Below are 14,639 nucleotides of genomic sequence, written 5' to 3' on the forward strand. Positions count from 1 at the left end.
CTGATGAAACCTGCAATGATTAGTCTACTATTAAAGCAGGAATTTGATGTAAACAGTAAGTCTACATAATATTCACATATGCAGTTCATAGAGGACATACATAAATAGCAGTTACAGCAAGAAATAATATTTAAACCTATAACATTTTACATAGATAACTTTTAAACATAGCCTATAATATTTTTATTTCACAATTCTGAATTTTTTTCTTGCATTTGCATGTTTATATCTCCCAGTTCGGGCTTTATAACTCGCAATTGTGAGTTTGTTTCACAATTCTGAGGGGAAAAAAGTCTTGCGGGATAAAAACTTGCAATTCTGAGGAAAAGAGACACAGAATTCTGTTTTTCCTTCTAAGAAATGTGAGATATAAACTCAGATTTGCGAGAAATAAAAGTCAGAATTGTGAGATATAAACTCAAAATTAACTTTTTATTCTTTTATTCCGTGGCTTCCATAGACTGCTACTTATGTCATTTTCTGCAACCAGGTAGGCTCCGCCCACAAAAAAAAAAACGTCATGGCTGTTTGCAAACACCAAATTGGTTTATTATGTCTATGCTGCGCACATAGACTGTAAACAGATAAGCTGCGCAGCGCCGATTCGTCTAGAACAAGCCTAATCTTGACTGTAAACAAGTCCCTCCGTCCCTTTGTACTGACTGCACTTTTGTACTTTTCCACTTCCATTTGGGAAAGGCGGACAAGAGGACTAACCTGTTTCTTCATGTGATTGAAATTCAAATCACTTTCTTAGGTGAGACCTTTTGTGCTGAGAATGTCTAATTCGTTGATTGTACATTTGTATAGCTATAGTGTTGATGTCCGTGTCATTGTTTCGTTAGCATATGATTTCGAGTACAAACAAAGACGTTTGACGCAGTTCTTGAAAATGGTTATGCATATTTTTAAAACATCGTCTGTTGTCACTTTTCAAAGTAGGCTACTCAATCAACGTTTCGCTGAAATACGAAAGTAAACTGGCCGTTTAGTGAACACAAATATAAAATTATATAACAGAATTAGGCGTCTGTAATTTTGATTTCAGCAGATAAACATCCATAAATAAGGGTGTCGACTTATATGTTTTGATTGGTTGGTTGAACTTTTGGTTTCAGTTAGGTATAACGTTAGGGACTTTTCCAGCAAAATGCAAGTGAAACTATCACTGCAGAAATAGACGTGTTAAAAATGACACGCTGTGCATAATTTTATCATGCGGTGAGTGTGCTCAGGAACTAGGCCTACAAAACTGTCAAATTTAACACAGTAGATGTTCCATCTTAAAATTACCTTACACAATTTGTGTGTTAACACACAAACGTGTCATTTAAACACATGTCTGGTGTAACTGAAAATGATCATTATCTGCTAATTAATGTTCGTACAACGATATTAAGCATTACCATCCATTCGTAATTCTAAAAAATTGAAAAAACAGACAAGATATATAAAAAAATTTTTATTAATTTAATTTATAGACAAATTTTGTCAGAGTAGAGAACAGTGCATTCACAGAGGCACAACAAAATGCTCTAAATCTCAATTTCATAAACTTAATTTAGATGATTAGAGGACAAATGCTTTGTAATGCTATTATCTACAATACAGTACATTTAAAGTGTTTGATTGAAACAATCATACACAGTCAAGACTAGCAAATAACATCTCATAAGATCAACTTATAAAATGTCAGATACAAGATAAAACTTTCCAAATCAGACAAAACAATTTTAAATCTTTCAATAAGTCAGTTTTCAAAATCTATAGAATGTTTGTCAGTTATCTTCATAAGACAAATGCATTTGTAATGCACTAGCCATTAACAACAGCATTCATTCAAAGAGTTGCCAACATCAATTACACTTACAAGTAACAAAACTAGTGGATGACATTTCTCATAACAAACTCAAGTCAGACAGATACTTTTGGATACATTTAAAGAAACATTTTAGATCAGACAAACATTCAGGCACATATTTTGAAATTGTTTGCAATGACAATCACTTGGAAATATTTTAAAATTGTAATTGTGTACTAATTGTGAAGCAATACTTCTTGTTACATCTGCTATGGTTGTGTTTGATGAAGAATATATTTGGGCCTCAAAGAGGCAACACGGTAAGTAGGAATGTCAGTTTTAAAAGGAAGAGAATGTGGCGTTTCAATATTAGATGCTCCAGTCTTAGAAAGGGAAGACAGAACTAATCTGTGGTGGACAGGACAAGTTTCACACCTAGAATATATTGTCCACAGCATGTCAGACCCTCATCCACAGGAATGGTTACTCTGTCAATCCTCGCAATGATGTACTGTCATGTTGTGCTCTTCAAACTCTAAATGTAGATCGGCTGTGGTCTGGTCTTTGATGAGGTCTCAAAATTGCTGCAGAGGCATGCAATACTGTCTCCAAGCTTAGAGTTAAGGGGAAAAAAAAAAATATTATATATATATATACACACATTTTAGGAGTTTAGAATGCATCAAGACATCATTACAAAAATAACGGTCCATGTAAAACTTACTGGTACAGAATTAAATTGAAGGAATGAAATTTCAGATTTAACAATGCATTGACTTCCAGGCAACGGTGGCAGAAGATATGCAAGAACAACCATCATTGTGTAGCACTTTTTAATCTGAAAATGAATGAAAACAGATTAAAGATACAACAAATGTTTAAGTGTAGGATTAAGAGCAGCCTAAATAAGGTTGTTGTGATAACCACAATATTACAATACTGACAAGCCAGCCGCAGAGAGCCGCAAATAACTGCTGCAACCATGAAGTTTATTTTTATTTTTTTTTTATTTTTAAAGGCTAAACCCTCCTCATTTTACACTAAATGCATGTGTTTTTAAGGTTAAATAAGTTAGTAAGAGTGAAGAGTTTTTTTTTTTTCCCCATTAAGACTTTGTGTACCATTGTGATTATTTACAGCAGCTCCATCGATTTGAACTAAAGAAACCTAAACAGTCAGAGATCGACATGTGCAGTTACCTGCATTTGTCCTCCTTCACGTCAAGTCATATATTAATGAATATTTGTTATAATAGATTAAACAAGAGATGTGTGTGCAAGTAAAGACTTCACACTTACATAGCATCTGCTTGGTCCTCCATCCCCTCTAAAAGAGAAAATTACTCCTTTCCATGGTAGCTTCAGCTTTCAACTTCAGTCTTTCCATCTGTTATTTATCCAAACTCAATATCGAGCTTAAAAGAGGAAACATTTTCAAAAATATCAGTGTTACTAACAATATCAGAACTTTTGCATTATGTATTATAATATCTTAAAGTGATATTACACCAAAAAAAAAAAAAAAAAAAAAAATGAAAATGTTATTGTTACTGCGGTTACTCAACCTCATGTTCCAAACCTGTATGAGTTTCTTTCTTCTGCTGAACATAAAAGATATTTTTAAAGAATGCTGGTAACCAGACAGTTAACAGTAGCCTTTGACTTCCATAGTTGGGAAAAAAAAATATCTAAAAATATACTATGGAAGTCAATGGCTAGCATCAACTGTCTGGTCACCAACAATCTTAAGAACGTTGTGAGTTCAACAGAAGAAAGAAACTGACACAGGTTTGGAACAGTATGAGGGTGAGTAAATGATTTTTGGTTGAACTATTCCTTTATGTAAAAGAAGAAAATAAGTAAAGACTGAACTGCAATGAGACCTACCACACCCAGCATATCCGAGCAGCATTAGTACGCAAAGATTTCAGCTACTGTGGGAGTCCCCTTCGATGTTCATCTCCACTGCTGATTAAATCAAAGATACAAAGAATTGAAGAACAAAGTACTGATCTCAACAAAATGCATTCATTTATAATCTCTATCAAACAGTCAGATGATGTAGTAAGCTGCAAGTTAGTATATCATGAGAAATTTAAAGGCCAACTGACAACAGTCAAGGCTTAAGATAGATAGACAAACAGACAGCACATGGATTGCAAATTATATTGGCCAAAAAAAGTCACCTAAAATATCCTCACATTAACAATGCATTTAATGTACAAAAACAAAATACCTGGATTTGACGGGACCTTTTAAAGTGTATGCTTTACTTAGAAACATCTAAGTAAATAATACAATTGAAGTAATGTGGCACCTGAACACAGAGACCTCAGTACTTGGTACACAATACACAATGACGGTAACATTCGATGGATGGTTTGAGTGTGAATGTGGCATTTTGAGTAGAAAATGAACTCCAAATAATCACAAAATGGCAAGTTACTAAACATAACCACTAAAGCAATGATAAAACAGTGTAAAAACAGCTGGAAAACAGTGAAAAATCGACCTCATTAATTATTCAAGGCCCAGTGCATGATGAGAACACCAGTATCAGAAAAGTTGAGTAGTTTTACTTAATTTTATAATGTTGATATTTACGCTTTAATTTCTACAAGCTTAAATTGAGTACTAATATAGAACTAACTTTTTCATGTAAAAATTACATTTGTTTTTTCTGTAGTATTTACTTTACCATAAAATCATTTTTTACAGTGCAGATTTTGCTCATCTCAAACGAGCCTTGTTGCTGTGCTTCACCTATCAATGGCTATGTTTACGTGCAACAATTTTCCTTATAAATTGAATCCGATTGCTGATCTGTTTCCATGTACTCTAAACATTGTAATATGATTCAAATATCCATTTATGTGTTTTAAACATTCCGACATGCCTGATGAAGGTCAGTGTCATATCAATCACAGTTGCGGAGACAACCATGGATGTGACACAACAGAGCTCATCGTTATTTTTGCCCTGTTGCCATAGACATTCATAAAACGTTGAATGTGAACTTGCGCACTGCATAATGCATGTCAACATTGCACTGTGCCCCAGAGACTCCTGAATACGATTGAGAAAGTAGTTGGATTCAAGCTTTTACATGGTCATTTTTTGCTGTTGGATCGGATTAGAAAAGGAATGAACCACTCCTTCCAATCCGATTCATTCGGATCGAGCTCAATAGGATCGATTATGGTGTTTACATGAACGTTTTTCAATCCGATTGTGCCGTCAGTCCAATTACAAATGGATTATTTGAGTGCATGTAAACGTAGCCAATGACATCATACCTGCATTACCCTCATTTTCCAGTTTTATTTTTTCGAAACCATGGAAAGACCAGAGATGCTTTAATATATTATATGCTTTATTAGATAAGGAAACAATGGTTTGGATACATTTATAGACAGAAAACTAATCATTGTTATCAATCGTTCTTATTGTTTGAATCTCGTTTTCTTGATTTACCGCGAATACCATGTTTTACCATGACTAATATCGATCTAGCTTACTGCAGTGTGCAACAAGAGTCTCATAGCAGCCGCAGAGCGAACGCACAGAGTAACGTTATAAAATCATTTTCAACACACTCAAATGTATCTAACATGATAAGAGCGCTGCTTTACCCCACATATTGACCAGAAGAAGCAGAAGCAGCAAATGCGACATGATAAAAGTTACGCTGCTGTTGAGCCGTGTGTCGCACTCGTCTCTCATTAGCAATCATTAGCCTCATTGCACTCTCACATCACTCGGCCCTGCGCTGCTTCATAGTACAGTAACATTAATAATCTCATCCATGAACATAATTTCTGCCTGACTCCCATGCCGATTCTTTTCCACCAGCTGTGAGGTGTAGAAGACATCTCCTTAGAATCCGCGCTCAATCTCGGCATCATCAAGCTATGCCTTTGTTTTGAATAGGAGACCTCTAGCAACGAAAAACTACATAGTGTGCCTTCAGTTAATAGTAAACGAACTTGGCTTGCTGAGACTCGACTCGGGCTCTGAGCTATATGCTCCAAAAATATTGATTGACAGGAGTCAGAACAGAATAATTAGGCTCCTCCCACACATACATTTGGTACTTCATTATGCTCTCTTAGCTTAGACCTACTTTAAGTTACGATTTACTGTAAACATGACTGAATTTGTTTTAACATGTTTGTTTGTTGTTCACGTGTAAGCCTTGAAATGAAAGCTCAGAACAAGTCAGACACAATTGCTAAATGTTAATAGAATATCTTACCATTTAATTCCCCTGTAGCCAAAAATGGCCACAATGAAAACCCAACCCTGCAATGCATATCCAATTTCTGGCACTTGTTATATGTAATGCCTGCCTAATTAAATGCATATGTTTGTTATTTTTTTATTCTGTTCTCTGAGGCCAAGGCTTCTCACATTAGTTTTACATTACATTTTCACCCCCCTGACCTGGGCCTTTTTTGCTGATCAACCTCTTTGCATGTGAAATGAGTATGTATTTGCTGTTTTTGCTGATCAGATGGTCATTTTGGACTAGTGACATTTTTAGTTTTCAAACACACAGCATGTTTACTTTGTCGAATATAAACCCTTTAACAATTTAACAAGTGACACTTTTACAGGCCTCATAATGGTGCATTAACATAGAACATTAGCTGTAACCATTTTATTTCAACTCTTCACAGAATTCAGCTGATTGCTCTGCTTAATCAAGAGGCGTCATGCCGAGTGTGAGGAGGAAGACGTGTTTGGTGGAGTGTTTTGCCAAACTATCTAAAGACTACATCAAGCTGCTGTTCATCTAAAGGCAGAAAGCCAGCCATCAGGATCTGCGATAGCCTTTATATGCATATAAACAGAAAAGGCACCTCTCAGTCGACAGGAATGCCAAAGTACCGGCATCTAATCTATTATTTAATGTGAAGTTGTGAAGAAATAGGTTCATGAAGTCTGAGGGTGAAGCGTTTTCCTTCACTTTGAAAAGGACTAAATAAACCTCCCTTGCACTGTATGTGGACATGTCATTGCTAAGGACCATTATATCAACTGTTGGCATTGTCATTGCTGTTAATTTTGAACTTTGTTTCTGTGGATGTGCCCGTGCTGAATATGAGATAAATGGAGAATGCTGCCCCATGTGTGCTCCTGGTACAGTAAAAATGTTTATTTTGGATGCTATACAATAAACAGGGTTCCCACACTTCTTGAAAGTACTTAAATTTCAGACACATGGATTCAAGGCCTGGAAAGTCTGTGAAAACAAACATAGGCTTTGAAAGTTCTTAAAATAAATTTTGTTAGAGTAGTGTGGCGCTATTACAAAAATTGGCCTTTATGCGCTGCCAAAGCCAGAATGAAACAGCACTACTGATTGAGGGGAAAATGGGAAAAAAGCACCGTGAGCGGATGGGTCGTGATCAAGTGCAAGCAGCCCTGCATGATGAATGCCTGAGAAGCGTGGAGCTGTTTAACTAACTCAATGCCCGGGGAGTGCAAATTCCATGATGCTTGGAATTAAAATAAATTAGATTTTAGCTGTCAGTATATCCCTTAACATTACTGCAGTAACAGGTACTGTAGGTCTTTGATACCACTCAATTTGGCAGTAACAAACCCACCTTTATTGTCTTTATTGTGCTTGATATAAAATAAAAGGTGCTTTACGTCCTTGAATCTGGTGTTCATGAAAGAGTGGGAACCCTGAGTAAAGGCTGGAATACACTACACAACTTTGCACAGAAGTTTTTGCCCCAATTTGCAGTCTGGAAAAGTTGATGCTAGTTGCCAAAAGTCAGAGCCAGTCTGCAGATTTTAGGCAGGCAGAGTTGACAGATTTTTTTTTTTTTTTTTAAGCTTCAGACTGATTCCAACCAGTTTGGAAGATATCAAACCTTATTGTTATTTTCATTTTTGAAGACAATGTTTTCATTTGTCATGCATCTCCTAACAACAAGATGCATGTTTCTGTGTGAGTTTGTTGTGCTTGAAACGGCTAAAATTCTTGTAGTGTGTGATTCTCAGTCATTTAGTGTATGATGTCCAGTTTTTCCTCAGTAACCATTTACAAAGTTGTCAAGTGTATGATGTGTGTTAAAAATCTGTTCATATTTTAAGTCGTGTATGTAAACTACACCAGAGATTCTCAAACCTGTCCTGTGGGACATTCCAGAAAGCAAGGTTAGCTTACCATCATAAATACCATAATTAATCAGTTTTTTTATTTTTTTGTGAACAAGAATTATATTGTTTGTTTGATGTTAATTATAAATTTAAAAAGAAAGATTCAACTAAAAACAGGTCTGCAAAGATATTATGGCTGTATAAGTTTGTTTTTAATATTTAGCCATTTGCTTCCACATTTGTTGTAAGGTGAGATGCATTTCATATGTAATTTTATTATAAAAATACATTATAGAGAAAATGTCCCATTGTAAAAGGAAAATATTATAACATAATATTGTGCGAAATCTGTCACACCCACTAGAGTCTCCTCAATAGGCCACTCATGCGCTGAATACCTCTGAAGTAAACTAACCCTGGAACAGGACCTGCTTCTTAAATACCCTGAAAGATACCTCAGGTTTTGGAACCAAATATTGAGGTTGGCCGCTTAGTCTGAGTAAATTTACCAGGGTATGTTGCATAACCTGCTTTCTGGAATACCCCCCTGGAGCACCCCCAGCACTGCACATTTTGTATGTGTTCCCTTATCTGACACACCCAATTCAGATCTTGCTGTCTGTACTACTGAGCTGATGAGTTGAATCAAGTATGTTAGCTAATTCAAAATACAAAATGTCTAGTGGTACATAAGGACAGGTTTGAGAACCCCTGCAGTAGTGTATTCCGGCCTTAAGTAATATTGTTAACCAATATAACATAGTAGGAATTTATAGATTCTCAAGAGTTGAAGTAAAAAAAAAAAAAAAAAATTAAAGTCCAAGTAGGCTTTAATGGCTAGAAGCCCAAAGATGCACTGTTTTCAAAACTGTATTGCACAATGTACTCATTTAAACTATTGATTCAGTAAAAAAAAAAGAAAAGAAGAAGAAGCTGTTTTGGCTATGTCATATCTATGTCTAAATGTTTTAAAAGCTGATCAGACACTTTTTTTTTTTTTATAGGAAACCGTGTTTATTGGCATTGTACTATAGATACCAATACAATTTGTATTCCATGTCCTGCATCAACTTACACAGATGAACCCAACGGACTCATAACATGTTTTCCCTGCACTGTGTGTTATTCAGGTGTGTGCCCAGTGTTAAATGCATTAACTTATGATAAAGAGATATAAAACTGTAATAATGAAGTGCTGTCTAATGCATTACACTTTAGATATGATTAGGTGCTTTGTTTTTATGTCCACAGTTCAAGGACTAAGAGTAAGGAAGGCCTGCACACGCTCTGCAGACACAATTTGTGAGCCACAGGAAGGATTCTATTGCATTAAACCAAATAAAGGCAACTGTAAATTAGCTGAGGAACACTCAAAATGCAAACCTGGACAATATATTAAGCAAAAAGGTGAGTGTGTGCATATACTCAATTGTAGAATTTATTATTAAAACAATAATGCAAGTATTTTAGTAATTCAATATTTAGTACAAGCTTTGTGTGTTTGTGTGTGTATATTATATATATATATATATATATATATATATATATATATATATATATATAATTTATTTATTTTTACAGGAACAGCATTTACTGACACTGTATGTGCTGACTGCACAGATGGCACTTATTCAAATGGCTCTCTAATGGCCTGCCAACCACATTCAAAGTGAGTACATGTCCATGGATTTACAAATATTAAATATTATAAGCATGGGTGGCGCTAGGGAGGGGCTAGCAGGTGCTTCAGCACCCCTCAAGAAAGACCAAAGCACCCCCATAGCACCCCCACAAATTTCTTCCTTTAATAAATCAATTATATACAGACTATATTATATTTAATAAATAAGCCGATAATAAAAAAAGAAAAAAAATTGACTTCTTAAGCATGCAATGCAATATAACGTGACGTGATTTGCAGCTACTGTCACATTTTTCGTAATGTCATAGCATTTTATTTTAAAAATGGAGCGGTTCCTTGTGCCAAGTAGGCCTGCCCCCGACTAAAGATTGTTGTAGTTAATGAGTCATGTTTATATTAAGTTGATTAATATAATAACCTACTAAACCATCCTTTAATATATACGCCTATAATCATATTATAACCTATTCTGCGCTCAAGCTCACGCATAAAGCTTGCCTATGAACATATGAATGTGTCGGGGGAAAAGAAGACATTTGAATTTTTTATTAATAAACTAGTCAGTGTCGGCTGCAAAGATGAAGTTGCATGCCAACACTGACTCGCCATCTCCACAGTAATGGACATACGGACTAAATAATTAGAGAATATTTGTTACAAAATCGAGTATTCTTTATATTTATTTTATTATTCATATATATATATATATATATATATATATATATATATATATTATATACACACACTGTATCTCACAGAAGTGAGTACACCCCTCACATTTTTGTAAATATTTTATTATATCTTTTCATGTGACAACACTGAAGAAATTACACTTTGCTACAATGTAAAGTAGTGAGTGTACAGCTTGTATAACAGTGTAAATTAGCTGCAGCACAGTTTCAGGGTCTTAGCAATCTTCTTATAGCCTATGCCATCTTTATGTAGAGCAACAATTGTTTTTTTCAGATCCTCAGAGAGTTCTTTGCCATGAGGTGCCATGTTGAACTTCCAGTGACCAGTATGAGAGAGTGAGAGCGATAACACCAAATTTAACACACCTGCTCCCCATTCACACCTGAGACCTTGTAACACTAACGAGTCACATGACACCGGGGAGAGAAAATGGCTAATTGGGCCCAATTTGGACATTTTCACTTAGGGGTGTACTCACTTTTGTGGCCAGCAGTTTAGACATTAATGGCTGTGTGTTGAGTTATTTTGAGGGGACAGCAAATTTACAATGTTATACAAGCTGTACACTCACTACTTTACATTGTAGCAAAGTGTCATTTCTTCAGTGTTGTCACATGAAAAGATATAATAAAATATTTACAAAAATGTGAGGGGTGTAGTCACTTCTGTGAGATGCTGTATTTTTTATATATATATATATATATATATATATATATGTATATATAATAACCTGTTTTGGTCATATTTACTATTAATTGCCCAGCTCTCCCTGTCATTGATCTAGCACCCCCTCAGCACCTGCGTTTAAAATTCTCTGGCGCCACCCCTAATTATAAGACTGGACATACTAATATTATTGAATTTTCAGATGTGAGATTAAGGGACTTGCAGAAAAAAAAGCAGGAACGACATCTTCTGATGCTGAATGTGAGAAAGTGACTTCAGTTAAACTTATAGTTGGAGTCACAGTCACAGTTCTTGTTGCTGTTGCTGCTTTGGTGGCATTAATAGCATACATCACATACAGAAAATGTAAAAAACAGCGCTCTAACAAACGTAAGTACTAAATTCTTATAATAAATTTCCATCAAGTACTAATTTTAACATGTTAGTATTATTAGCATTAGCAATGTTAATACTTTTTATATTGTAGGTACCCGTTACATAACACAACCAACTGAGGATGTTTCAGAACCAGTAGGTCTAAGTGAATATCTGATTTGTTCTTCTATGTCAAACCCATTTAACGGGTGTTTCGTCATTTATAAATGAAAAATGTAAAGAAAATCACATTTAAAATACAATAATAATATTCAACAAAAAATGACATTTTAGTAAAATCATATGGCATCCCCTTCAGCCAAAAAAAAAAAAAAATTAAATCCATGTGCCACGTGCTTGACATTTTTGGCAACAAGGACATGAAGGAGACATGAGTACATGTTAGGTCACATGCTGTCAAGGCTCCATTGTGAGTTTATTTAATAAAAAAAAAATACCATTGTACATCCAAAAGTGTTTTCTAAAGTTTTTGGTCATTTTTAATGTGCATTTTGTAAAAAAAGGACTGAGGGTGGATCCCTGTTCGTGAACAGACTACAGGGGGCCCCGTTTCCGCTACCTCGCAGTGTTAGTGATGGCAGAGATGAAGAATATATGTCATAGATGGTTGTGGAAATTATGGTTGTACATTATGCAAGATGTGATCCATACTTCAACATGAGTTCAGGAAAGATGCCACTGCCTATTGGCCTCACTACAATGATAAGCAGGGATGCTCCAAAAATGATGACTAAACAGGTCAAGTTTGGTTATGTGGAAAGTGTGAGGTACCCAGAAAAAGAAGAGTGTTGTTGATTTTTTTCACTTGTGCTACAATCATTGATTTGGAATTCCAAGAAAGAAACAATGTTAAAGATTGTTTTAATGTTTGAAACACTAAGGTTTAACTATTGTCCAGACAGAGAAGTTGCATCTGAATTTGTGTCAAGTTTTTGACATTTTTCCATGTGAGTTCCAAATAAAATGTAATGTTATTAAAGCTTTTTAATGTTTTTTTTTTTTTTTTTTTTTTTTTTTTTAGAAACACTAAGACCTTTTATACGGAAGCCCTAAACTACGGAAGCTCTAAACGGCCATAGATTATTATTTTTTTCTATCTTGTTTTGTCGTGATCACGACTTATTTTCTCGTGATCTCGAGATAACAAAAGTTGTTTTCTCGTGATCACGACTTAATCTCTGCTGTAAATTACACAAATGTGCCAACAGGTGTCAGTATATTACCAAATATAACTGATGATGTGCAGTAAATTTCCACTTTACTGTATTAGTTCATATTGGCCCAGATTGTACGAGTTTCGGACAGAGAGAGTCTTCGTGATCGATTTATTTTGTGCAGTATTGTGTGCGTTAAGTAATCAACTTAACTGTTAAATGCTTGAATATGATTATTTTGCTTGAAAGTGTATCTGTTATCGTTCTGACTAGTGCATGACTCACCACAGTTTCACGACCGCAATAGTTCGGTGTGATACTAAACTTATTGCTTATTAAAACTAATTTTGATGTCACTGTATAGTATTCTGTTTGCACCTTATTGTGTATCTTTAAGACGCCATTTTAATCGTCGCAGTTTCAGTGTTCGTTCACTCACTCAATGTATATTGATAAGAAATATGATTTATAGCCTATGTCATTTAATTCAGTGATAGTTTGTAACCTATTTTCTACATTTCTTTGTTGGAAACAACACACATACATAAACACTCTTCTCAAACAGCCTCCCAAGATTGTTTTAGCCTATATCAACTGGATTAAAGTTTTGTTTTTTGGAAATCTGGAGTATTGCACCTCTTTTTAATGGAAGCTGGAGGAAGACAGTTTAATGATATTACAGCCTATCCTACATGACGAATAAAAATAACAAACACACTATGTAATATAATTTTATTTCAAACGAATGAGGAAAATAAAGTGGGTTTAATCGAATAATTTATAGAATTATAGAATAATCTGGCATCTTTCTGAAGGTACTCTGGCTGCGCTTGAGATGTTGAATGCTCTGTTGATCATTAAACATGTTAATTACACAAATAAAATGTTTAGCGTACATTTATTGAACAGTGATTGATTAGCCTATTTGTATTTATTTATTGTAAACTTTATTATTAAGTGAAGTAAACATTTTGCTGAAATATCCACAAGATATAAGAGCGCATGATTTATCCGTCGATCAGATGCGCGTGAAAGTTGTGTTCGTTACTATAGCAACAGTAGAATCCAGGTACAGTGTTTCAGAATCAATCACTGTAAAAATAACTTTTATGTCGAGATGACGAGAAAACAACTTTTGTTATCTCGAGATCACGAGAAAATTAAGTCGTGATCACGACAAAACAAGATAATATAAAAAAATATATAAAAAATAATAATCCATGGCCGTTTAGGGCTTCCGTACTTTTAACTACTTTTCAGAAAGTAAAAAAAAAATGCCCAAAATAATTTACCCTTAATAAGACAATGTCAGTTATAAATGACGAAACCCTAAAAAAGGTCAAACGTTTTAGCCTTAAATATATGCAAAATATAAAGTCATGCCTGGAAAAAGAAATGCCTGGAAATCTGTTTGTAATGAATTCTTTTTAAATAGATGAATTCTACATATATATATATATATATATATATATATATATATATATATATATATATATATATAAATCATATGATTACTAATGCTTTTGTTTTGTCCTTCACATAGCAACAAACTAAATGTAACTATTTACACATGTGATAGTCTAGAAATTATACTGCTTTGATCCAAAGCACTATCATAATAGTTGCTTCATTATAAAATAAAATAAAATGTAATGTAATGTAATGTAATTAATTAATTAAACATTTCTTGTTAGCAGGTCCTCAACCCAAGCACAAGCTCAAACTTCACCACAAAATATTAACATAAAAACTTTTACATAATGGAATATTAAACAGTAAGAAGTCTCTCCATATTCTCATCTTTCTAAAAAATGCATAAAATAACACTTTTTCAACATTTACTCTCCCACTTCAGCCCAGTGCAAAGCATGATGGGAAGTGAAAGTCCTGTTTGATTGGATTACTTGACTGAAACATGTTATTTCAAAATGAAAACCAAGTTAGTTCTAGTAACCATTTCAAGTCAATTTAACATGAAGCAATCACATTTGAACCAAAAACAATGATGTTAAATCAAATCAAAAGAAATTGCTTAAATAAAGTGAACAACACCAAAAAAAAAAAAAAAAAAAAAAAAAAAAAAATATATATATATATATATATATACATACATACATACAGTGTATATCAATATCAATAACCTGCCTCCTGGTAGGTTTAATTTAAGCCTAAAT

General features: G+C 34.3%; 2 protein-coding genes and 1 long non-coding RNA gene across 13 annotated transcripts in view; 2 read left to right on the top strand and 1 right to left on the bottom strand.

Moving 5' to 3' along the window:
- Nucleotides 1-14,639, top strand: part of LOC127518171 (tumor necrosis factor receptor superfamily member 14-like) — a 70,389-nt gene that overhangs the window by 38,974 nt on the left and 16,776 nt on the right. The window contains exons 1-8 of one of the 8 annotated variants that reach the window (XM_051904553.1): nt 509-757; nt 6,480-6,942; nt 8,919-9,044; nt 9,166-9,321; nt 9,496-9,583; nt 11,118-11,305; nt 11,403-11,488; nt 11,987-12,335. The exons of 6 other annotated variants lie outside the window; for them this stretch is intronic. In XM_051904553.1, the coding sequence (XP_051760513.1) occupies nt 6,813-6,942; nt 8,919-9,044; nt 9,166-9,321; nt 9,496-9,583; nt 11,118-11,305; nt 11,403-11,488; nt 11,987-12,106 (894 nt within the window). In that variant the 5' untranslated portion in view covers nt 509-757; nt 6,480-6,812 and the 3' untranslated portion in view covers nt 12,107-12,335. Of the gene's footprint in view, nt 1-508; nt 758-6,479; nt 6,943-8,918; nt 9,045-9,165; nt 9,322-9,495; nt 9,584-11,117; nt 11,306-11,402; nt 11,489-11,986; nt 12,336-14,639 lie in introns of those variants that run through there. One more of the 8 variants, XM_051904550.1, reaches the window with a different exon arrangement.
- The window catches only part of LOC127518178 (tumor necrosis factor receptor superfamily member 14-like), a 49,988-nt gene that overhangs the window by 31,447 nt on the left and 3,902 nt on the right, over nt 1-14,639 (top strand). The window lies entirely within an intron of this gene.
- Nucleotides 1,452-14,639, bottom strand: part of LOC127518183 (uncharacterized) — a 49,128-nt gene continuing 35,940 nt past the window's right edge. Inside the window, exons 2-5 of one of the 4 annotated variants that reach the window (XR_007931479.1) lie at nt 3,688-3,768; nt 3,100-3,215; nt 2,526-2,639; nt 1,452-2,414 (exon numbers count right to left, since the gene is read on the bottom strand). This is a non-coding gene — a long non-coding RNA (uncharacterized LOC127518183). Of the gene's footprint in view, nt 2,415-2,525; nt 2,640-3,099; nt 3,216-3,687; nt 5,920-14,639 lie in introns of all 4 variants that reach the window. The other 3 variants (XR_007931481.1, XR_007931482.1, XR_007931480.1) reach the window with 3 other exon arrangements.

Source organism: Ctenopharyngodon idella, chromosome 8 (assembly GCF_019924925.1).
Source record: "Ctenopharyngodon idella isolate HZGC_01 chromosome 8, HZGC01, whole genome shotgun sequence".
Taxonomy (NCBI): Eukaryota; Metazoa; Chordata; class Actinopteri; order Cypriniformes; family Xenocyprididae; genus Ctenopharyngodon; species Ctenopharyngodon idella.